The sequence below is a fragment of the Achroia grisella genome, unplaced genomic scaffold (genome assembly GCF_030625045.1).
Source record: "Achroia grisella isolate CSIRO2021 unplaced genomic scaffold, CSIRO_AGI_Agris_v1 utg461, whole genome shotgun sequence".
NCBI classification, from domain to species: domain Eukaryota; kingdom Metazoa; phylum Arthropoda; class Insecta; order Lepidoptera; family Pyralidae; genus Achroia; species Achroia grisella.
In genome coordinates, this window is record NW_026712871.1 from 1134949 (window position 1) to 1161711 (window position 26763).

The following is a 26763-nucleotide window of genomic DNA, read 5'->3' on the forward strand; positions in this document are numbered from 1 at the left end:
CCATCCTGGCTACGATGGGGGTGTACGTGTCGTCGACGTTCAAACGGCTGGCGGAACACTACGTCGAGCTCCCAAGAAGCTGGTGCGGTTGCCCATCAGCTAAATTGGGGAGGATGTTGCCGATGGCAACCTTTTTGATAGTTTTTATGTTTTTTATATATATTTGAATTTTATATTTTGACGTTCTGTTTTTATATACTATTTGTTTTCTTATGCCATATTGTCTTTATATTTTTGCTAGCGAGCTGATTACAGCTATTTTACCTCATCTAAGAACGTGTCTCATTTTTAACCAGTCCTCATACAGTCCTTCCTTCCGTAACACATATTATACATAGAAAACACCCAGACCGATACAAACAATCATACTCATGAATACAAATGTTTGTGCCCTGCGAGGAATCGAACCCGCGACCATCGGCCGTAAAGCGGTGTGCTTGACCGCTAGACCACCGAAGTCGTCAATATACAATACTACTAAAACTTTAGCTCGGTTTTGGAGAGAGGATAAAATGTTCTTAGTGCCGGTTGACCTCCACGCGGTCTGCCCTGGAAACTAAAGTGGTTATTTGACGGCCTCGGTGGTCTAGTGCTTTAGTATACCGCTTTACTTCCGATGATCGCGGGTTCATTTCCTCGCACGGTGCAAGCATTTGTAGATATTCATGAGTATGTTTGTATCGGGCTGGGTGTTTTCTATGTATATTATATTATTTAAAAAAAGTGTTTATATCAGTTGTTTAGTATCCATAACACAATCTCTGCTTATATTGGAACTCGATGACGTTGTGTGAATTGTCCAAGGGTATTATTTGACATAGATTATAAAATGCGAAGCGCCTAAAATATTTTCGAAGCAATAATTGTTAGTATTGCATATTATTGCTAATAGAAGACTTTAGGCGTAAACTCACAACCTCTTAGATGTAAGTTAAAAAAATCCAAATAAGTCAAAAATACATACAACCATAAATTTTTACCCATCTATCACCAACCCCTATTTTTTACTAACGATTTTAATTTATATGGCAAAAAAAAAACTTGCGTAGTCAGCTATTATATATGTATGTTCATATAGATATATACTTTTTATATCTATATGCAATGTGTTTTCATTATTATGAATTTATAATGTAATGTAATAAATAATTGGCATTTATTTATTATTAATTATTTACTTTTTTACTATTCCATTCTAGTGCCACGTGCCTTTTGTTTTTTCTTCTCTACCAAAAGATTGTCTGGAAGAGATTGCTAAGTGATAAGAAGGGTATATTAAGGTTTCTTAAGGGTCGGCAACGCGTATGTGACACCCCTGGTGTTTCAGGCGTCCATAGGCTACGGTAACCGTTTACCATCAGACGGGCCGTATGCTTGTTTGCCATCTAAGTGGTATAAAAAAAAGACCGCCTTTTGTTCCTACACACTCTGTTATTTTATATAGTGCAATAAAGAGGTGTATAAATAAATAATAGTCACTTACTCTTCAACCACGGAGAGTATTTCATCTTCTGTCATCAACGGAATTGATACTGTAGAGTTTGGATGGAAGCACATAACCCTGAAAATAAATTTGACTTAAATTTATACCTCTATTACCTGTAAATGCATGAGATTTATAGCCTTTATGTATGTAGTAGTAAGCCAAGTGTAAACTCATCGACGAAATAAATTGAACCTTTTGTTTATACGGATAAAGTTGAAAATATGATATGCCGTGCCCGCGGTTTCAACTGCGTGAATCTGTCAGCCTATGTGTTATTCTGATGTATAAGTTGTATTGCTGTAAAATTTCATAAAAATGCGTTTAGTAGTTTTTGCATGAAGCGAAAGATAACAAACATACGTCCATCCATCCATACTCACAAAATGTTGCATTTATAATAATACTTTGGACAATTCACGCAACGCCATCTAGACCCAAAGTTTTATAAATATACCGTGCGAGAATCGAACCCGCGACTTAGGATGTAAAAAGGTGTGCTTTACCGCTAGACCACCGAGGCCGTCACATGGATGAAAAAATTACAAATGATCATGGAATAAAGGTATGATAGTTACCTGCAAGTGCCTCTGGCTTCTTCAGCCTGAAACAGAGGATGGTCTGACTGCGGAGGAGCTGGTCCACGCTCCAACAAGGCTGGGAAGTCATTGGGGAACACGTAGGTAGACGTGTAGTTTGGATTTCGCTGACAATACAAATATACTATTATAAATAAATAATTGACGGCCTTGGGGTCACGGGTTCGGTTCCTCATGAGTAAGATTGTTTGTATCAGTCTGGGTGTTGAACCCTGGACAATTAATACAAGGCCATCTAGTCCCACGGCAAGTAGATCAGATAGTGTTATGGATACTAGACAACTGATATAAAAACTAAGATATATTTTTTTATAATCCCACACGCTTGAACCTAAGTAGTCTCGGACAGTGCGGTTTTAGAGGAGCTTCCTCCCGCGTACACTTACATTGTGGAATGAACTACCTGCCGAGGTTTTCTCACGAGACTACAGCATGGGGTTTTTCAAGAAGGGTATATTAAGGGTCGGCAACGCGCACGTGACACCCCTGGTGCTTCAGGCGTCCATAGGCTACGGTAACCATTTACCATCAGATGGGCCGTATGCTTGTTTGCCACCATAGTAGTATAAAAAAAAAACATTTACATTGTGGAATGAACTACCTGCCGAAGTTTCCTCGAGAGACTACAGCTTGGGATTTTTCAAGAAGGGTATATTAAGGTTTCTTAAGGGTTGGCAACGCGCACGTGACACCCCTGGTGTTTCAGGCGTTCATACGGTAACTAATTTACATTCAGATGAGCCGTATGCTTGTTTGCCACCACCGTTGTATAAAAAAAGTGTTCAAATAAAAAAATATTTGCTCACCTGTCCATTAGCCCTGACAGTTCCAGCTTTTAATGGATTGTTGGGATCCGGAGCCTGCTCCTCTGGTGGTGGCTCGGTCTGTCCGCTCCAGGGTCGGAGACATCGGTGAGGGGAGACGAGTACCCATTCATCTTTCAGCGGATTGTACCGTATATGGGGGTTTTCTGGAAGTCATGGAGTGTTTTTATCTCGATCTAATGCTATTACAGATTATAGACTACATATCTATAATAATCTGACAGTGAAGGTGATGCAGCTGAAGGCGAGTCATAACGCGAGTTTCAAGGTGTTTGTAACCCGGGTCCTTACCAACATGCTTCATCTTCATGAAGGACTACTGGCAGAAGGGGGTGGTGTATCGGCGCTACCGTGGCAGATGCTGTCAGTACCGTGACCATACAGACAAATTATATTTACATTAATTTAAATATGTATGTTGTAGAAAACTAACTTAAAATTCATATTACTGATAATGTTATTTGATTGAACAAAGATTGAGTGCATAGCGATTTCTATGTTGATTGTCGCATGCCTAGTCCTTGTTAATGTAAATCTACTTAAACATCATATATTTAAAAGATCAACATATAAGTGTCTTGCTCATTCGTCTTGTGATGAGTCTGCGTTCCGAATGAGTGGTAGAATAAAAAAAATATGACTATTCAAAAGTGTAAAATATGAAGTTTATTTGAATAAAGATTATTTATATTGCTATTGTTCGTGTATAAGGTATTTAAAATAAAGGCTATTAGTGGTCTGAAAAAAAATAACTTGACGAAAAGTGGGGAAGTGTGCAGACATTGTTCTAAACTCGCGGAAATGTCTATGGAGCAGCTGAAGACCAAAAGCCTGATGGATGCGATTTCAGCTTAAAACTACCTACTGCTAGGCGTTTTTTTTTATGGATGACAATAAAATGGTGCCGCCTGCGCTAACGGCGTACGTTGGCGGGGCACCAGTGGAGGATGATAACAATGAGCATGAGGTCAGGTCAGTTAGCCCATCGTGACAAATTCACCAATAATTTATCACGAATATTTCCAGGGGGAACCGCGTGGAGGTCAACCTGACATGGTACATTGCTAGCAATAAGATCATCAATCCACATTACTAACAATCCCCTTTCCCCCCACTGCTAGGGTTTCGAGTGTCCCTGGAGTATACCTGGAGGTCGTAAGTTCAAATCTTGCGACATAAAATATATTTGTGTATGAATTTATGTAGAGATTAATTCAGTAGTAGTCGTGGGCAGTTAGTATCTTAACATACTAAATTATTGACTGATTTACACCAAAAGGAACACCCATAACGACGTTTATTGTATTAGAATCCTGCGCGCGGCACGTCCGTTGCGTTCGCGGGCTGCTCGTACAATGCACTTTTTGCCGAGTCACTATTCGTAGGCCGCCATCTTGTGACCCACTACTCTCCTTAATCCTAATCTTAATTAATAATGTATAATTAAATCATTATTAAGCACAACTACTCGAATTAAACTTGCATATTATATTCATACATTTATTTCTTAAACTGTTATTAACGTTGTTGGTATTTATTAAATAAATAAATATATTTTGCAGAAATACCCACAGATCATGTTTTTTTCTGCGCTACAACCTACGCTTACTCTGAGATCAAAGGGCTCTGTGTGAATTATTCTGAGTTATGATTGTTATGAACAATAATATAAATATACATTCCAAGTATTGTTAATATAAATATGTTTAGGTACATACCTGCAGCATGAAACACTTGTGATTTCTTCATAACTTATAAATCACAAACACTTTTACTTTGTTACTTACAAAAACTAAAACCTACAAATTAATCTTAACTAACACACTGCTCTCTCTTTCTTTCGAACTAAAAACAGCTTAAATAAAAGAAGATGACACTATTTTTGTTTTGATTTTGTTGTGTATGTGATAAAGATACAAATAAAACGTTTATCTATCTATGTATAATAATAAATATAATATAGTTACAAGAAACTCGTCTTTATTGTCACTGGGCAAATAAACACTATATTTTTAAAAGACACTGACCTTTGGGAACGAAATCTTCAAGATTAATCTATGCTACCGACTGTTTACCAAATATACAATATTAAAAATGTGGTTTCACAGATTAATACAAAAATAAATTCATTCTAAGTGCCGCGAGAATGGTTTTTATGGAAAATGGCGGGAATTGTTTATTTTTTAACGTCTACAAGCTTTGGTCGCGTAACGAGTACTAAGTCGTTGACCACACTGCTATAAAATACTCGTTCACAGTTGACAGAACTGATAAAATGTAATGGGCGATGCCATAGATTATAAAAATTATAGATGGACAACTGTAACCTTTAAGTACATTACAGAGTTTTTTATTGGATGAATATGGAGCGGTGCTATTGTTGTGGTAACGGTAGATTCACCCTCCAAGACTGGAGAATGGTAAGATGAGGATCAAGTTAGGTTCGTTATCGTGAATTGTGAATTTACCAAATGATAACCGCGTTGGCTTCCAAAGATCGCGTGGTGGTCGACTTGACATGGTACATAGTTATTTTCAGCGATTCTGATATGGAGAATATTGTCTTACGGTTAATGATGCCATGTCCATTGCATGACCAACTTGTTTGGACGTATTTTGAATATATATCGCGGAAAATGAATGAATTTTTGATGAATTTTATACTAATCACAAGAAAATCAATTTTCAAAATAAATTTTTTTTTGTATAAAAGATAATCGTTTCTTTTTGTAATCCGTTTCCGTGACTATCTTTATGTAAAATTTCATTAAAATCCGTTCAGCTCTTTAGTCCTGAAAAGATAACAAATAGACAGACAGAGAGACACTTTCAAGTTTATAATATTAATGAATCTACATATGAACCTACATATGATTAATTTTACTCTATGTCCTAGGAACGCTTGTATCTTGAATGTATAATAATAATATTATATGCATTTATCAAATCAAATGGCTATCTATTACATAATATAACAATTATTACTTGTAGTATAAATTCGATCAATAATATAAAAATTATTGCGTAACTAGTTGTTCCCGCGGTTTCATCCGCATGAAATATATAGCCTGTGTTATTCGGATGTATAAGATATGTTACTGTAAAGTTTCATAAAAATCCTCAAACATCCATCCATACTTTCACTATAAGACTTTTCAAAATAACGAAAAGTTTAGTCGACATCACAGAAGACCGAAGAGCTGGCAGCTACCTTGGACAAAGAATTAGTCTAGCTATTCAAAGAGGGAACGCTGCCAGTATCTTCGGAACGTTGCCTAAAGGGACCCCTTTTAATAATATATTTTAGTCATCATATTATATTTTTTTTAAGCTTTCACGTATATAATATTAGGAAAATTCTTGATATGACTATAACAACATCATGTAATTTTTTGATCTGATTCAGATTAGAAAAAAAAATTATGAACCCAACGCGCTAACTCCTGAAACGTAGTTTGGATGAAGAATTAGGTAGTGCTGTAATTACTCTGTGATCTTATCTAGAATTATACATTTTACTGAAGATTATGTGGCTGTATGGTCTTGTACCTTTGTCTAACTACTTGTGGATAAAATATATGAACTTTTATTATTGCCTGTGGTTAAAATTAAATTAATATTTTTATTTTAATGTTTGATTGGAATGATACACTTATCTAACACTGGTAGAAGTAGAAGAGTACTAGTAGAAGATGATACGTAGTTAGTACATATGTTCTATTTTTTTTTCTGTTAATCCTTTAAAGGAAGTATGTACGTTTATTTTATGTGTATTGTCTATGAAATATTTTTTTATTTGTCAAGATACTTATAATTGTCAGTTGATTACTTGTCTGTGTAACGATGACAGTTCGCTGAAATATAAATCAATTAATTAATATTTAAACCTGAACAAAAACAGGTATATAAAGAGTTGGCTTATTAATAAGCGTAGAAAATTATTTTTTCTATAATAGACCGAGGTAGATTCTAAATCATCAAACTCAGTATTCCAGTCGCCAAGCAGCTTTTTTTCGAACTACTCTAAAGCTTGTGTTATGGGTACTAGATAACTGATATAAATATATAGATATATTTTTTTTTCACACATATAAAATACCAAAACAATCATACTCATGAATAAAATTTTTTTTGTGTTGCGTGAATCGAACCCGCGACTATCGGAAGTAAGGCGGTTATCTAAACCAGTAGACCACCGAGGCCGTCAATTTATAATAATAATGACACGATTCATTCAATTCACACAGCGCCATCTAGTTTCAAACTAAACTGAGCTTGTAATAATGCATGTATTATATATATAAGTCTTCCTCTTGAATCACTCTATCTATTAAAAAAAACAGCTTCAAAATCCGTTGCGTAGTTGTAAAGATTTAAGCATACATAGGGACGAACAGACAGTTTTTTATTCCGGACTACTCTAATGCTGTTGGCCGCAGCTGGCCTTTACTGTTTCACCGGACGATAGGGGGCGCATGCAGATGACACTCCAAACCAAAGGAAGGGCTTATGGAGCAGCTGAAGGCCAACTCCCGCCTGTCGGATACGACTTTAGTCTGAGGGTACCTTTAAAGATTCGAACCTCGGCTCAGGCCGTCGTAATTTCGATCCCCGTTTGAATTGGACTGGGGATCGATCGGAGGGGAAAAAAACAGCGACAGCGACTTTGTTTTATAATGTGATTGTTATGTGTGAATTGCACGGGGTTTGTAAGCTGTATTACAGTTATAGGTTGAGATTAGGCAGTGAAATTACAGCATAAATCGAATGAGATTTTAGTGCTCCGAATTGGCGATGCATGAACGATATAATGGATGTCGTGTGATAACGTGATGTAGTAGTGCTGTTCATATGGTGGAGAAAGGTTGCCATTCAAAGGTTCTTTATTTCTTTCTTTCATTCCTATTAAATTAAAAAAATGTATTATTTTCAAAACAAACTTAAAAGTTATGGTAACAAGTAAATAGGTAGTTTGAAAACGACTAAATCCCAAAAAAGTAACCCCAAGTATGACACTAATTCTTTAGTAAGGGTATGTAATAATAATAAGTAAGTTGATTATTTAGTTTAGTTTTCTTTATAGGTTAATTCCGGCCTAAGGCTTACAACCGGGGGTTATTGCCCTCAGAGTTAGGGTTGCCAACTTTTTTTAACAAAAAAAACGTCTGAACTAAAATATAAGGAAAAAAAATCATGTTTTTATTGCTTTAAAAACGTATTTTTGTATGCTTTTAACACTAGAGCTGTGACAAATGTCACAACTCACAATTGACATATCCTTTATCCTACAAAATTCCGTTCTATTCCGTATATTTTTGTGTATATTTCCCTAACTTTGATATTGGCTAAATGCGAAGGCAAAGCCTAAGATGGAGGAGGAGAAAAAAAAAACATTTCGTTCAGTAATTATAAATCGTTAAGTACCAATAATGAGTAATTTGTTTTACGTATCAAACTTTATTTGTATGTAAAACTACAAAGTAGGTTACTTATATATTATAAAGTATGGTTGGCAACCCTTGTCTGAGTTGATACCGGAGCAAAGGGGGTTGCCCCGAGGCCCTATCACCCCCGGGAAACGGGGATTGGTAGTAATGTGGAACATAGCTAGTAACATAAGATGCCAGGTTGGCTTTCACGCGATTCCCTGTGAATTTATCACGATATGCTAACAGATCTGACCTCATGCTTATCTTATTCTCCACTGGTGCCCCGCCAGCGTATACCGTCAGCGCATACGGGTGCACCATTCCATTATCTATATATATAAATAAATAGTGTGTTTGTTCCGGCTAATCTCTGAAATGGCTGGACCGATTTTGATGGGAGTTTTATTGGCAGGTAGCTTCTGTAATAAGGAGTATCTTAGGGTACTTTTGTTTTAGAAAAGTTATCTAATTTTTTGTCAAAGTCCACGTGGACAAAGTCGCGAGTACAGCTAGTCATCAATAAAAAAAACCTTCACCCCCTGAGGGGTGGGGGGCGGATGATCAGTGTCAGTTACGTAATTTTCATGACGCAATGCTCAATGATACAGAATACATTTTAGTTTACAAACCCATATACAGATGGCGCTATAACAACTTTTAAATAGCGCGATTGCAGACTTTTTTATCTGTGTTATGTTAAAAATAGTTTTTGTTTATAAGGTTTTTATTTATTAAATAATTAATAATAATAGTATTTATATAAGATTAAATTAATATGCTAATGCAGATTACAAGTGTTTTCTTTTTAAAATAATCCTATATGTCGTACCGTTACTGACTTTGTACCGCACCGAAAGTGCTGACATCTGTTGAATTTTGTATTAATTATAAAAATATGACATTTTTAGCGATATGGCCGCCTTTTGTTCAGCACATATCTTATATATAAAATTCTCGTGTCACAGTTTTCGTTCCCATACTCATCCAAAACGGCATGACCGATTCTCATGAAATTTTGTGAGCGTATTGAGTAGGTCTGAGAATCGGCTAACATCTATTTTTCATCCCCCTAAATGTTAGGGGTAGTCCACCCCTTTTTTTTATTTTAAGGCAAAACAACGTTTGCCGGGACAGCTAGTACATAAATAAAATTCTTTTATTTTTTGTAAAAAACGTGAGCATGACGTCAGGTCAGTTAGCACATCGTGGTAAATTCACCATGAATTTATCACTATGGTTTCCAGGGGAACCATGTGGAGGTCAACCTGTGGGGTTATCACATTACTAACAATTCCCTTTCATGATAACAATCACATTATAAAACAAAGTCGCTGTCGCTGTTTTTTGCCCCTCCGATCGATCCCCGGTCCAATTCAAACGGGGATAAAAATTACGACGGCCTGAGCCAAGTTTCGAACCCCTAGTGGTGCCCCCAGACTAAAGTCTTATCCGTCAGGCAGGAGTTGGCCTTCAGCCGCTCCATAAGTCCTTCCTTGGTTTGGAGTACCATCTGCACTCGCCCCCTAACGTCCGGTGAATCTGTAAAGGCCAGCTGCGGCCAACAGCATTAGAGTAGTCCGGAACAAAAAAACTGTCGGTCCGTCCCTATGTATGCTTAAATCTTTACAACTACGCAACGGATTTTGAAGCTGTTTTTTTAATAGATAGAGTATTCAAGAGGAAGACTTAGGTATATATATAATACATGTATTATTACAAGCTCAGTTTAGTTTGAAACTAGATGGCGCTGTGTGAATTGAATGAATCGTGTCATTATTATTATAAATTGACGGCCTCGGTGGTCTACTGGTTTAGATAACCGCCTTACTTCCTATGGTCGCGGGTTCGATTCACGCAACACAAAAAAATTGTATTCATGAGTATGATTGTTTGTATCAGTCTGGGTATTTTATATGTGTGAAAAAAATATATATCTATATATTTATATCACTTATCTAGTAACCATAACACAAGCTTTAGTTAGCTCAATTTGGGTCTAGATGACACTGTGTGAATTGTCCTGAGATTATTATATTATTATAGTAATAATAATATACATTTTTTTAGCAAAAAAAAAAAATCAACATTGACATACATACATTAAATTAATTTTGCAGTATGTATACATGAATGAACATACACACACCGCCACTCCTATGCAGTAAAACAATCATTAAAACCGATACACTACTAACAAGTACTTGCTAAACAGAACTCGGCTCAGCATATTGCTGCAGCCGAAGCTACTGCGCTGATTTTCAGAGGAGCTCTCGTTTATCGTCATCAGCATCATCATTATTTATTATTTATTATTATTTATTATTATTTATTTATTTATTATTTATTTATTTATATCTCATTAACTCAGCTTTTGCAGGTAATTTTTCGCTTTACTATTATATTGACATATGTAATAGTAGTGATATAATCTTGTAACTCAAAGCATGTTGTGGTTACCTATAATTACGAGAACAGTTAGTTTAAGATCATTAGAATTGTATAGAATGATTTTTTACAACAATTTTTTTTATTGCTGTATCTTATGTTGGTAATCCTTAAAAATAAATAAATAAATAAATTGTTATAAACAAAAATATAAATGTATTCCGTATATAAATTAACATAATCGACTATTGGTGCATTGCAGTACAGTACCAGTTTGGGAGGGAGCCAAGTTTACCTACAACGGTTCCGAATATCGGCCAATGGGACAAAATGACCAAAGATGCAGCATATACAACAGACAGAGAAAGAAGACATCGCGATTATGGTAAAAATTAACTATGTAAAACTAACCACCCACCCCGGCTTCGCACGGGTGTACATGTATCTATATATATAAAAAAGAATTGCTGTTCGTTAGTCTCGCTAAAACTCGAGAACGGCTGAACCGATTTGGCTAATTTTAATCTTGAAATATTATGTATATAATATTAGATATAATAATATAATATAATAATGTAAGACTCTTCAAAGAAATAACGAAAAGGTTAGTCGACATCACAGAAGACCGAAGAGCTGGCAGCTACCTTGGACAAAGAATTAGTCTAGCTATTCAAAGAGGGAACGCTGCCAGTATCTTCGGAACGTTGCCTAAAGGGACCCCTTTTAATAATATATTTTAGTTATCATATTCTATTTTTTTTTTTAAGCTTTTTATTTTAGTTCTTAGTTGTACAATTAGGTTATGTAAATACTAGTTATATAATAATATTAAAAATAAAAATTATGTATATATTTAAACGGTGATAAAATATGAATATATTGCATATAAAATAGTAAAAATAACAATTATATTTTCCCATACAAACTGCTGATACCTGTCAAACAGGGTGCGTTAAGAAATTTATTGTGTAACTGAAGTTCAAAAAACCTTTGACATATTTAATTTTAAGGCAGAACGGAGTCCGCGGTGTCAGCTAGTTATGCATATAAACCTTCCTCTTGAATCACTCTATCTTATTAGGCACATTGATTGAAGTAGAAAAAGTATAATCCATCACATTTAAAATAAGTGTTGTTGCTTAGTAACAGTTTGTATGTAACGTGCAACTGCAATCGGAACGAAATAAATTATATTTACAACTGTATACGTAATCCACTGAATATCTCTATCATATCTATTAAAAAAACCGCTTCAAAATCCGTCGCGTAGTTTTAAGGATTTAAGCATACATAGGAACGGACAGACAGCGACAGCGACTTTGTTTTATACCTACTATGTAATGATGATATAAAAACAAAAAAATACTCCTAACCTATATATAGAAAGAAAGAAAAAAAACAAGTGTATTCCATACATATAACAATAACAAAAATTATTTTTAAATTACTTATTGGATTATTATGGTACGAAATAGGTCATGTACATCTAAATATATATAACTCAAAGGTGACTGACATAGTGATCTATCACCGCACAGCCCAAACCACTGGACGGATCGGGCTGAAATTTGGCATGCAGGTAGATGTTATGACGTAGGCATCCGCTAAGAAAGGACTTTGATTAATACTACCCCCAAGGCGATAAAATAGGGGATGAAAGTTTGTATGAAACTGTGTCAAATTTAAACCGATCGGGCTGAGACTTTCCATGCATAAAGCTACTATGACGTAGGCATCCCCTAAGAAAGGATTTTGATAAAATCCACTCCTATGGGGATAAATTAACGCGAGCGAAGCCACGAGCAAAAGCTAGTTTTTTTATGTAATTGTAGTGGCAAACAACGTTTTATTTATTTATTTCCATAGACAGCAGTCCGTGCACTTGTTAATTTTAGCTATTCCTATCAATTGAAACACAGTTTTCTTTTTTTAACACTTTATGGTATTCTGCAATATCTATACATATAAATAAAATTGGAGTGCCTGTAATATTGAAATATCCGTTTTTTATTACATGCATATGAATATAAATACGGTACATGCACCAAAATAACATTTTTTACAAAGTCTGTCTGTTTGTTCCGGCTAATCTCTGGACCGATTTTGACGGGAATTTTATTGACACATAGCTGATGTAATAAGGAGTAACTTAGACTACTTTTATTTAAGAAAATTAAAGTTAAGTTCCACGCGGACGAAGTGGCAGGTGCAGCTAGTTCTTAATAATATTATACCTAAATGTGTAAGTAGAGATGTTTGTTAAACTTTCACGCAAAAACTACTGAACCGATCATCATGAAATTTTGTTCACATGTTCTTGGAGCTCTTATTCTGTAATTTCGCTTTCTAATCTGCACCCTACAAACACACCTTACTAAGCAAACTTTAAAGGCTGCAAAATAGATTAGTTTGGCGTTTCCTTCAGCGGAGAGTTAGTTAGCAATATTAATTGGCATACAGTTTTTTTTTGTTATAACCTTATTTGAACTCACGACCTTTTGTTGGTCGAGATAAACCACCGCACTTATTAATGTGAATTATCCAGAGTTTTTTAATGATTTTAATGTTGTACTTCACCCGCCAGCGCTGCCGGCTGACGCTGGCGGGGCACCAGTGGAGGATGATAGGATGAGAATGAGCATGAAGGGTCTCATAGGGGAAAGTTCTAAGTAGGGTGGAGAAAGGACATTCCATTTTTTTTATTGGGTTGTGAAGCACCTGACAAACAGGGCTATTGTAATATGCTACACACTGTGACCTGCATAGATCTATTGTGCCCGCCCTATTTCAAAGTTCGCTACCTAGACCCGTCAAGAGACGAGAATTGTAGGATATTCTTAGGAGCGATGGTTTTTATTCCCTCAGGATATAGTGTAAACTTTCCAAAGATGTTTCGTTTATGCTTGAGTGGGCTACAAGCACATACAAAGTCGGATCCAGCTTTGGCCAGTAGGGGGTCACATAGTCTTGGTCAAGTCAAGAAATTATTATTTAATTTTGATAATAATAGATGCAAGTAAAATGTAGGTATTTTATTAATGTACGTAAATACTGTACTTAAAGATATTTAATAAAATCTGTGTGGTGACAAAATATATAAATAAAATCATTATGTTCAATTAGTGATCCACTTAAATCCTGGGCTCGGGGAGGTCATGACCCCCATGACCCCCCCTGGATCCGCCGTTGCATACGATGTTGTAGTGTTTCCTCTTCAGTTTGGCAAAATCTCGCCAAATTCTGCATACCATTATTAATGAAAAACAGAAACCTATATTATTAGGCCCTATTCCTAACCCCCTCCCTTGCCCTGCCCCCCTCCCCGGCCCTCTCCTTCGCAGTTCATTCATCGCACCACAATATAGGATGCGGTAACAACTCCGCAGTGCAGTATATGCCTGTAAAGGCTCGGTTCCTTGTACCGATTAAGTCCTTACTTACTTATTCAATTCAAAATGAAAAAATCATTACAATTTATTCATGTAGGACATTTTAGCCGCTTATGAACGTAAAATTTTTTATCTTATAGTTTTTTCCCTACCGTCCAGTTCAGTATATAGATCCAATTGAGTAGATCTGGCAAGAAACTCAATTGAATTACTTTTTTTAAAAGCCACTGGACTGATGTCCTAATTACTAACGACCCCCTTCCCCCCCTCGCCAGTAGGGTTTTTTTTTGTGGATGATAATGGAATGGTGCACCCGCCTGCGCTAACGGTTTACGCTGGCGGGGCACCAGTGGAGGATGTTAAGATGAACATGAGGTCAGGTCAGTTAGCCCATCGTGACAAGTTCACCATTTAACATGATGGTTTCCAGGGGGAACCTCGTGGAAGTCAACCTGACATGGTACATTGCTAGCAATAAGATCATTGGTCCACATAACTAACAACCCCCCCCCCCCCCATCCTCCCCCTTCTATATCTGTTATATAGCCGTTTCCAAAAGAAATATGTATGTATGTCTATCGTTTGTCTAATGCACATAGTACCGTTTTTGCTCAGTTTGGGACTAGATGGCGCTGTGTGAAGTGTAATAATGTGTTATTTATTTATTTCTATACTAATATTATACGAAATGTAACGGTACGGATTAATTAAATACAAAAAAATTACATTCATAAACGGATAAAATGTCCTACATGAATGACTTGATTGACATAACAGTTTCGTGTTTTTTTTTTTAAATCCAAATGGCAGAACAAATATCAATTAAGTTTGATATTACGATAGATTTCGTAACTAGGCTATCTTTTCTCTAAAATAACATGCGAAGTCGCGGATAACAGTTAGTTGTTTGCAATCCTTACGGCAAAACAAACAACGGGATATAACTTCTGACGTGGCATATAGACACATGACACAACGCAATATCCGATGAAAAAAAAACAAAACTACCGCTTAACACATGTTGTTTCTATCTCACTTACACGCTATACACTTTCTTCTCGCTATCTCTTTCTGTTTACTCGTTATAATTTACTACTTACTACGCCTTATCTATATAGTTTTAAAATGTATTCAATTCTATAACCACAGTCAATATTATTTTACGGTGAGAATAGAGATATCGCTAAATGAATAATTAAATTACGCCCCAGCTGTAGGAAGAATTTAAACATGGGGCGTATCAGCTGTGTTACGCTACCTAACAGAAATGCACTCTATATCCTAAGCATTAAAGTTCAAATTTAAATAGGATGTATGAACACGCACTGGCATAATTGAAAACATTATGAAACAGAAAACAACTATAATACTCTAATAAATATAAAGGCACAGATTAAAAATATTTTAATAAGAAAATTAAAAATGTAGTATTCCAATTTCGAAATGATATGTCGCGGCGAATTTTTCGAAAATGGAACGCCGCGTGCGCGCGCATACAGCATCGACCCGATATCTCTTATCGGGACTTAGTGCACGTCCGACCTCCGCGTTGGTCGGACGTATGTCTGTATGGGCGAGCTACAGTACCCCGGCGCACCAAGCGTCGCAGACGACGAGAGACAATATAGGGCTCCGTTCCGGCGGGCCCCACAGTACAGATGGCCGGCACCGCAGCCCCCTCAGCCGTCGGCCTTCGCTCCCTGGCGGAGAGCGCCGGCCCCGCCGCGAGCACCAGATTACAGGCGAAGCGCCTCTTACCCTGGCAAACCGGATGAACCTTACCAGGTAAGGAAATTCTCAAAGAAAACGGTACACGTACTAAATACTCCATAAAAAGTAGGTAACTCAACATTCATGATTGATGAATTTCAACTTTAATGTCATTATTACAATGTTGCTTTTAAAAACACGTAATTCGACACGTTGTACGCTGACAAAACATGCGACATCGCTGGAAAAATTGTTTCCCGATAATTGGTGGGGTTACCATATATTTAGAAAAAGTCCAGTTAAAAAAATATATTTTTAATCTACATTTGAAGAACGCGTTTTCAAAATCAGCATATTGATATCTCATTCAAATATTGAAAAACAAGTAAAATGTTTTTCGTATAAAAAATGTTTTTTCGTATTAAAATTTGTTATTTTTGTAAATAGTCAAAAAAATATATAGAGTTTTATAACACTATTTTCTTTACGACATATTATTTAATTATTATTATTAATTACTTATTATTTATATATTGTAAGTTATTTCATAAGTAAATTATTAATAATTATATTTTTATGCATTTATATAAACAAATACCTATTTAGAATTTAAATTTCATTTCAAGTAATTGAATAAGAAATAATAAATTAATATAAACGAAAACAAATGTATTCTTAAACATACTAAGTTAATGTAAAATGTAAATTAATATACCATTACGACTATAACCCGAGACGGGGTAGTCAGAGTCATAATCAACTGTGGTCGTGGTGGTGAACACAACACTTGACATGTCCACATTTCGCTCAGTATATTTGAATACAATGTGGCAGGGGGCGAGACTACTGCCGTCTGATGATTAATGTCTTTCTTATCGGTTCTGGGGTATGTTATCGGTGTTACCATCACCGGAGAGTTAGTCGGAAATATAACTAAACATACAAAGTTTATTTTGTGGAGGTTAGAGTTAATGACACCTTTAAATCAAATAAAAAAATATTTATTCATGTAGGACATTTTAGCCGCTTATGAACGTATAATTTTTTTTGTATTCATATTTTTCCCTTACCGTACAGGTCCGTATATTCAAAATTCTAATTCAAAAATCATTTATACATGTAAGATCCCTAACTTAACCCCTTCTGAACCCCCGTCAAATTTTTTGTATTAATGTTTTTTCCCTACCACCCAGTTCAATATACAGATTCAATTGATTACTGACAAGAAACTCGACAATATTTCTTTTCTTTTTAAAAGCCAGCCTGCATATATATATGTATACTTATTTGTAATAAATATATATATGTATATAGAAGATTTTTTTGTGGTGGGCGTAATATGTATTTCTCTTCCATTCATTCCTGACCGCAGCCATCTCGATCTTTACTCCCTTTCTTGCCATATCATCTTTCATACAGTCCATCCATATCTTTTTCGGTCTTCCATCGCCCTTATAATCAACGACATTCATATGTAACACCTTCCTTAGAATATTAAACCTTTCTGTCTATATTTTTAACAATACTGCTAAAGTGACGACACACTTCCTACTTTCTTGATTATGGTGAAATACAACCTTGGACTATTAAAGTCTATGGTGAGTAAATTTCTTCTGGAGAAGCACGCTATATCATAATACCATCATATCCCACCAGATATTTGAAACGAATCGACCGATTTTTACGGGACCTTCATTCACAGATAGCTAATGTTATAAGGAGTAACTTATGCTACTTATGTTCTAGAATTTTCTTTTTTTTTTAATAATAATAATAATAATATTTTATTCACAAATATACAGTATAATTTAAAACATTTAATCCTGGCTTTCGATATATAAAGCTAGTACTAACTATCCCTCCAATTAATTATATATTTTTTTTATTAATTTATTTCAGACTATATTACTACTACGCTACGCTTGCTTCTACGTCTATTAGGATAAGTTTATAATATGGGTCATTATAAATACCTTATTATTTTTTCTCTTTATATTGGCAACAAACAGTCGTTATAAAAACATAAATATACAAATAAAAGTAATTTTCACAATAGACATTGAGTGCCGAAAATTTTTTACTTCATTTTAGTGAGCCTAGGCACTAATATTAATTGTATTTCATATTATAATATATTATTATAATAATTGTATATCATATTATATATTCCTTCTTTGTTTATATATTTTTATATTTATGTATTATTGTAAATGTAATAGTATAAATATTATTATATCATTTTTTATGCCAACAATTTTTCTCTGCACCACCTATGGTTGACTGGTAGAAAATACCGCATGGTGTTAAGTCCGCCAAATGTACTGTTACTTTTGTACTGTGTGCATTAAAGTTATATAAATAAATAAAATTAAGTAAAAAACAGCGACGGCGGCAATCTGCCACTATAGTGCCGATATTATAAACATGTTAATTACATTTGTAGATAGTTGAGTACATATATAAATAAAAAAAAAACATAAATAGTTTTGATTACAAAATAAAATGTATAAAAAACAAGCTATTCTTTTACACTGTTATATTATTGAAATTAAAAGTTAATGGACGCATTGGTGTTATTGGTATTTATATGACAGACATACACATGCTCGCACACGCACGCACACACGTAATTTGTGTACTGTTTTTTTTTTTTATTGTCGCACTGTTTGTTATTTTTTTTTTGTTTCTTTAATGTGTGTTTTATTTTTTTCTTCTACTGAATAAATATCATTTCATTTCATATTATTATTATGGTTTATATATATATATTTATTTATTTATTAAAGGAAAACCAAGGCTATTCAAGTACATCTTAAATAAAATCAATATATACGTCATAATAAGCCACTGACAGGCTTTCACTAATAACAATAGACTAATTCTTAAAAAAATTACATCACTACGTATAAAGGCATTATAAAGTTAACAGAGAATATGACATGAGATATATATATTATATTTTTATTATTGGTATGTATATCGGTATTATTGGTAGTATTGGTAACTGGTTTAAAACTAGTTTAAAATTTAGTTACTCTAGAACCATTTTCCCGAACCTCCGGCAAAAGGTAAAAAGAAGGAACACCTCGGGTTTTTAATTGGTAAGTCCGGCAGTACCCGGATGGACTTCCACGCCGCAATCTTATTAATATTATAAACGCCAAAGATTGTGTGTATGGATGGATATTTGTTGCTCTTTCACGCAAAAACTACTAAATGGATTTTAATTTTTTTTTTTTTTTAATTTCTTTTTAAATTTAGGGACTTTTGTACCATCTAAGTACATGTCAGTCCCATTGTACCCTAAAACCAATCACTCCATTACCTCACCAGTGAACAAATTGCCTTAGCCGCATCGCCCGAAGGATCGGCTAAAACAGTTTGTATGGCACCAACATCTAATATATTTATTTCATGGTCTGACGTTATTCCATGTCGTAGACTCTCGTTGCTGACACACTCCATCAGCAAATGATAAACATCCTCTATTGTACCACATACTTCACAATTTTGTGAATTGCTTTTTTTCATCAGGTATGCAAACTTTACCGATGGATAATGTCCAGAACGAAGTCTATGCATTTTTACAATGTAAAAACGTGTACCCCTCACATAAAAATGGAATTTAATGAAACTTTACAATAATATAGCTTATATGAGAATAACATATAGGTTATAAAATTCAATACCGTATATTTATTGAACTCCACACGAGTAAATAATGATGTGTTTTAGAGTGGAGAGTGGGTGTGTTTCAAGATTCTACTGTCGTTTATGTAGGTAATTAGGTCATGTATATTGATTTATTGCTATTTAGATACACTAGCCAGTGTTGCCAACTCCAATATAGAGCAGTACTGTAGTATTGCTTGAAAAAGAAACTGTTATTTTTTTATTTATTAATACTTCAATGCACAAATACACAAATAAAGCTGCATATGGCAGAATTAAAATCTTGAGGCATTTTATAACAGTCAACGTGAAATTAAATAACAATAAATCTACATGTTTTTGTAATTCAATTTTTCATAAAAAATCAAAATCAAAATTTCATAAATCTACATCTACATGTTAAATTTGGATATAAAATATAGGCTATATGTTATTCTGATATTATTGTGAAGTTTCATCAAAATCTGTACAATAGTTTTTGCGTGCAAGAGTTAGAAACATCCATACTTACAAACTGTCGCATTTATAATATTACTAAGAATAACATATCTGTACATAATATGAGTTTGCTTCCGCTGTCTGTTCGCTTAGATCTCTTAAACTACGCAACGGATTTTAATGCAGTTAGTTTAGCAGTAGATAGAGTGATTCAAGAGGAAGGTTTATATGTATAATACATGTACACCCGTACGAAGCCGGGGCGGTAGCTTTGTATAATTTAATAATAATAATAATAATCTCAGGACAATTCACACAGCGCCATCTAGACCCAAGTTAAGCTACATAAAGCTTGTGTTATGGGTACTAGATTACTGATATAAATACATAGATAATTTTTTTTTTCGTAAACACATACATATTATACATAGGAAATACCCAGACCGATACAAACAATCATACTCATGAATACAAATGTTTGTGCCGTGCGAGGAATCGAACCCGCGACCATCGGACGTAAAGCGGTGTGCTAGACCGCTAGACCACCGAGGTCGTCAATAATTTAATGATAGTAATAAATAGAATATATTATAGAGAGGGCTTTCAAAAGAAGAAAAATGTAATTAGCAAAGTTTGATTGATTAAAGTCAAGTTAAATGACATAATTATAAGAGTATTTCCAAAAAACTATAGAAATATTGTTGATCCGGCAAATGTTGTTTTGCCATATAAATTGAAATACAAATATTGCACCAAATGTCGCGATTAGCAGCTAGTATTTAAAATAGAATCAGAAATGTGGAAATCCGCAGAAGAACTAGAGTGACTGACATAGCTCAACGAATCTGACATAGCTCAACGAATAGCGAAACTGAAGCGGCAATAATAATAGGGCAAGGATAGCCGTTGGGACAGTAAAGTCCTCAAGTGGCGACCGTGGACTGTAAGACGCTGGGAAGGTTTCCTACAAGGTGGACTGACGGTCTGGTCAGGATCGCTGGAAAGCGTTGGATGCGAGCAGCGCAGGACCGATCGTCGTGGAGATCTTTAGGGGAGGCAATTCAGCAGTGGACGTCTTCCGGGCTGAAATGATGATGATGATGATGTAAAACTGTTGATATATATGAGACTATGGCGGAATTTTTACAAAACGATTAGAATATCTTCTCATTTTTAAATTCTCTAAAGGGAAACCTATAAGTCTCTTGAAAGGCATAATAACTTTGCTACGACGTGAAGTATCGATTTTCATGTAATACTTCCATTTAAGTAGGTCAGCGGTAGGTAAATTTCAATTACACCTGCGTACGTTTCTTATCAGACTAACGACCCGCCCCGGTTTCGTCCGGGTGTTCATAACTTTGTAAGTTTTATATGTTCTTCTTCTTCAGTCGTTCACTCTTGGCAGAGTGGTCGTGGCTTTCATGATGGTATATTTTGTGATATGGTATCATTGTGGTCCTTGGCGAAAGAGCTCCTTACAATTTGTCTCCACCTGGTACGGTTTTTGGCTGCACGAGAACATTGTACCATGGACTGCTGTGTAGCCGTTCTTATACTGTCAGTCCATCTCGTTGGTGATCGACCCCGAGAACGTCTGCCTTCAACCGAACCTTGGATAATTACCCGCTCCATACAGTGTTCGTTCCGGCTAATGTGACCAAAATACTTGAGAATTCGTATTTGCACAGTCGACGATAATCTCTCTCTGATATTGAGTTCGTTAAGGATGGGAACATAGGTTCAACGTTCGAAGTTTTATATGTATGAATATAATATATGTACTACTATGTCATCCCCATGAAATTTATACCCTATGTGTTATTCTTATGTATAAGCTATATTACTGTAAAGTTTCATCAAAATCCGTTGTATAGATTTTGCGTGAAACAGTAATAAACATCCATCCACCCATACTCACAAACATTCGTGTTTATAGTTAGTAAAATATCATTTTGGAATGATGTATACGCCAAACAGTGAAAGAAATTCTTATATACCACACATGCAGTGGTTCCCGAGTGTACTTTACTTTTCTCATAACAAAATCCGCTCTCTCTTCATAGTATAAAGTGTTCATACTGATACACATTAAGAAGAGATAGATTATATTAACCCTAGCCAATTCATACAGCGCCACCTAGTCTCAAGCTAATTCGACCTTGTATTATGAATACTAGACAACTGATATAAATGCATAGATATTTGTTTTAAATACGTATTCCACATAGAAAACACACAGACCGATATATATACTCTTTTATTTATTGTTAGTCTGTGGTCAAATTGAGAATAGATTAATATTGTTTGTTTTTAGTTTAATATTATTCGTGTAGAGAAGTGTTTCCTAACGTAGAGTCCACGCCCCAAAGGTGGGCAATTTGATTATTAAGGGGGGCAATTTGAAAATGGGTTATTAAAATTATATAGAATGAGAATTTCAATTTTTATTATATGTTTTGAAAATTTATTACTGCTTCATTAACAATTTTCTAATGATTTCCTAATACAGGGAGCAATTCAAAAATGGACTCTATATTTATGGAATGTGCATTTCAAGTTTTCATTATATATTTAAAAAAAATACTTTTAGTTTCATTATCAATTTCTCAGTGATTTCCTAAAATCAAGTCAAGTTTCTTAAGTGAACAGTTCAATGTATTAAAGTTGTAAATTATGTATGTATCATAGGGCGGGGGTGCATAAGAATTTTAGAAAGGCTAAGGTCTGTAAAAGTGGGACATACCGCTAAAAAGGTTAGTAAACATTGGTCTATAGTCTTACTGAATGTTAAATTGATTATGGTAGAATTTCCACCTTGAACACTAGATATTTTTAAATAAGGTCAAGATTCAAGCACTATTATTATTTTGAGAACTTCCACTGAGAACTTGACTAGATATTATTATTTTTATTCTGAAATAAATTATGGTAGAATTTTCACCTACAACTTGACTAGGTATTATTATTTTAATTTTAGTCAAATATCTACTAATTCTGAAATAAATTATGCTAGAATTATCACCTACAACCTGACTAGGTATTATTATTTTAATTATGATCGAAATTCTACTAATTCTGAAATTAATTATGGTAGAATTTTTACCTACAACTTGACCTATTATTATTTTATTTATGGTCGAGTTGAGGTCGTAAGTTAATCAGTAAGGGAGTTTCCCTTCCAGCAGGCCTTGTACGGAACACCTAGTGTTTTCCTAAAACCTATTATTTAAGTTACTTAAGTGAACGATTAATTTTTTTTATGTTATAAATTATGTATAGGGGGCTTTTAATTATGCTTAAGAATTTTAGAAAAAGGGTAAAATCTGTAAAAGTGGTATTCCACTTTTACAGATTTTACCCTTTTTCTTTCAGTACCTTTTTCATTCAGTAAGACTATAGAACATTTTTAACGATATATTTATTGTTAAAAATGTTCTATAGTCTTACTGAACGTTAAATTAATTATGGTAAAATTTCCACCTAGAACTAGATATTGTTATTTTAATTATGGTCCAATATCGACCATAAAAGTCTGTTTTTAAATCCCAAAGACTAAAGCCTTCTGGTTGGTAGTTTATATTCACACGTTTCGACTTGTAAAATGTGAACTTACAAGGATTATTTAAAGAGCAACACACAAGATTCTTGCTCGTTCTCTTGTGAGCTTTCCGAATGAGCGGTAGATTAAAAGAATAATTTTGTTATGATTATTCAAAAGTGCTTAAATTAAGTTTATTCAAAGCAATGATTTTATTCTATTCTGTTCTAAATTGACAAGTGATAACAATGTCAAATTTGTCTCCGGGATTAAAAAATAAACTGCAGATACTATTACATTGAGGTAGTAAGTTCATCGGTAAGGGAGTTTCCCTTCCAGCCAGCCTTGTCCGGAACCCGGGCGACGCGGCATTGGCGTCATCGATTTTCTTCCAAGTATCTGGGTCACGCACCCAACAGTCTCTTGCTGCCGCCCTTTATACCCATAGTTATAACACAGGAGTACTTAGTAAATAGGGGTTATTTTTTGATACGACGGCCACGGTGGCGTAGCGGTTTACACCACTTTCCTTCCGATGGTCCCGGGTTTGATTCATGCAAACATTTGTATTGATGAGTATGATTGTTTGTATCGGTCTGGGTGTTTTCTATGTATATTATGTATTTGGTTATTATATATTCAATATTTTTTCTATTTGAGTATTTAATTGAATTAGTGCTAATTGGTAGTTTGTATTCACACACTTAAACTTAAAAATGTAAAGTAATAATAAAATTATTTAAAGCAACACGCAAGTTTCTTCCTCGTTCTTTTTGTGATGAGACAGCTTTCCGAATGAGCGGTAGATTAAAAAAATGTAATGACTATTCAAAAGTGTATCAATGTAAGTTTATTTGAATAAATGATTTTCTATTCTATTTTCTATTCTATTCTATTTATTTACAAAATAAATTATATAAATATTACATTGATAACAGTTCTCTAGTTACCCATAACACAAGCTCTGCTTACCTTGGGATTCGATAGCATTGTGTGAATTGTCCAGGGTTACTTATTTATTTATTCAAAAAAACTAATATATATGTGTTAATAAAAACTAATAAATAGTTGGTAGTTTGTTTTCTGCTAAACAATTCACACTATACACACAGTGATATCTACTCCCAAGCTAAGCAGATCTTGTATTATAGGTACTAGACAACTGATACTAGAGTTAGAGAAATACAAATTCTTTTGTTTTGTAAATACATACTTACTGTATGCAGAAAACACTAAAACCAAATACAAACAATCACATTAATAAAATACAAATAGTTGTACATAATATATATGTATTCAAATTCAAAATATCATTATTCATGTAGGTCTATAGGAAACACTTAAACCAATACAAATACACATATTTGTGCGAACAAGTAATCGAACCCGCCACATTCGGAAGTAAGGCGATGTCTAAACCACTACACCACTGAGGTATAAATTATGCACTATGTTTACGTCGTCACGTATGCTACAATCACTCAACAATACGATACAAACAATGGTGATTGCGTTTCTTTTCAAAATAACCGATGTTATATAATAAACAGGAAAAAGTAGAATCAATATTAACAATGCTAAGGTATGCTATGTTATATATCCAATAGAAAGCATACACTCTATCCTGAGGATATAAAAACCATCGCTCCTTAGGTTATCATTAAACACTATCCTGAGGAGATAAAAACCATCGCCCCTAAGGTCATCCTTCAACATTCTATCCTGAGGACATAAAGACTATGTATCGCTTCTGACGTTAACCTTCAACACTCTATCTTGAGGACATAAAAACCATAGCTAAGGAGCTATGGTTTTTATGTCCTGTCAAGATAAGAGTGTTGAAGGATAACCTAAGGAGGTTATCCTTCAACACTCTTATCTTGAGGACATAAAAGCGATCGCATCTAAGGTTATCCTTCAAAATTCTATCCTGAGGACATAAAAAAAATCGCTCTTGAGGTTATCCTTCAAGACTCTATCTTGAGGACAAAAAACTATCGCTTCTAAGGATATCCTTCCATTCTTGTACCTGACGGGTCTAGGTAGCGAACTTTGAAAAAGGCGAGCACAATAGATCTATGTAGGTCATAGTGCTATAGGTCTAAAGCAACTGACAACACGACTTTGGTCTGACAACACCGCTAGGGGTTCGAGCCTTGATTAAGGCCTTCGTAATTTTGATCGATCCGAGGAGTAACGTAGTGAGCTACTGCCTCAGGAAAGAGGGCAGTAATTCAGGGTTTTTTAGGCCGATATTTTCTAAAATTAACGTATACTAAATCGTAAAGTATATAATTACAAGGTGTGCCCAAAATGTCACCGGCAATTGAAATTTAAATTATAAGCTGATTTATGTTCTAAAATCAATTCAGTAGTTTTTGCGTGAAAGATTAACAAACATCCATCTATCCACACACAAACTTTTACGATTATAATATTTATAAGATGAAGAGGCGGCTGTCCTTCCCTAATATCCCCCATCCCTAAGGAAGGGAATGGTATTATTAATAATAGTGACTAGTGTACACCTCCCGAAAACATACATGTTGTCTATGGTTTTTTTAAACAATAAACTGTTCGAGAACTTATTATTTGTTATTTTTGTCTACAGTTTTTTAAACAATATAATTTTCGAGATTTAAAAATATTTGTCTATGTTTTCGATCAATATATTGTTCGAGAAATTTATTATTATTGGCTATGGTTTTGATCAATATATTTTTCCAGAAGTTCGTCATTGAGCATGGCATAAATTCCTATACTGCCCTAATTTTAAGATAGTTTTAACCAAACAATTCGTAATACACCATTTGTAACCCAGAAACGTAAAAATTGCAGATATTGTCCAAATTTATTATTGGTTATATATCTTTACTCGGACAGGTGGCGTAGTAATGGATCCGAGAATCTTATTTACAGGGGTTTGAGAAAGAAAGGAAGGTTTATTTAACGACTTGCTCGCTCTTTTTGCTCTATTGCGAACTATTCGTTCACTCCCGGATCAAAGAGACAGGTTGCCAAATTTCTAGGCCTCTATGGCGTGTGGACTGATGACCCCAATGCTAAAATGTACCATGTCAGTTGACCTCCGCACGATTCTCCCTGGAAACCAACGTCAATATGTCACGATGGGCTAACTGACCTGATTTCATGTTCCTCTTATGATTTTCCACTGGTGTTCTGCTAGTGTAAACTGTTAGCACACCATTCCATTATCATCCATTAAAAATAACCGAAACTTTTACAAAGCCTGGCTTTACGGCTGGCTAAAGTGACTGACTGAGCTTTACTAA

General features: G+C 34.7%; 2 protein-coding genes across 3 annotated transcripts in view; one reads left to right on the top strand and one right to left on the bottom strand.

The window, feature by feature from the left end:
* Positions 1–4655, bottom strand: part of LOC131845253 (probable galactose-1-phosphate uridylyltransferase) — a 36678-nt gene extending 32023 nt beyond the window's left edge. Inside the window, exons 1-4 of the mRNA XM_059194292.1 lie at positions 4625–4655; positions 2889–3052; positions 2062–2189; positions 1484–1561 (exon numbers count right to left, since the gene is read on the bottom strand). Coding sequence (XP_059050275.1) covers positions 1484–1561; positions 2062–2189; positions 2889–3052; positions 4625–4655 — 401 coding nt within the window. The remainder of the gene's footprint in view (positions 1–1483; positions 1562–2061; positions 2190–2888; positions 3053–4624) is intronic.
* A 6377-nt stretch (positions 4656–11032) lies between these two features.
* Positions 11033–26763, top strand: part of LOC131845225 (translational regulator orb2) — a 104257-nt gene continuing 88526 nt past the window's right edge. The window contains exon 1 of one of the 2 annotated variants that reach the window (XM_059194263.1): positions 11033–11105. In XM_059194263.1, the coding sequence (XP_059050246.1) occupies positions 11061–11105 (45 nt within the window). In that variant the 5' untranslated portion in view covers positions 11033–11060. Of the gene's footprint in view, positions 11106–15660; positions 15895–26763 lie in introns of those variants that run through there. The other variant, XM_059194262.1, reaches the window with a different exon arrangement.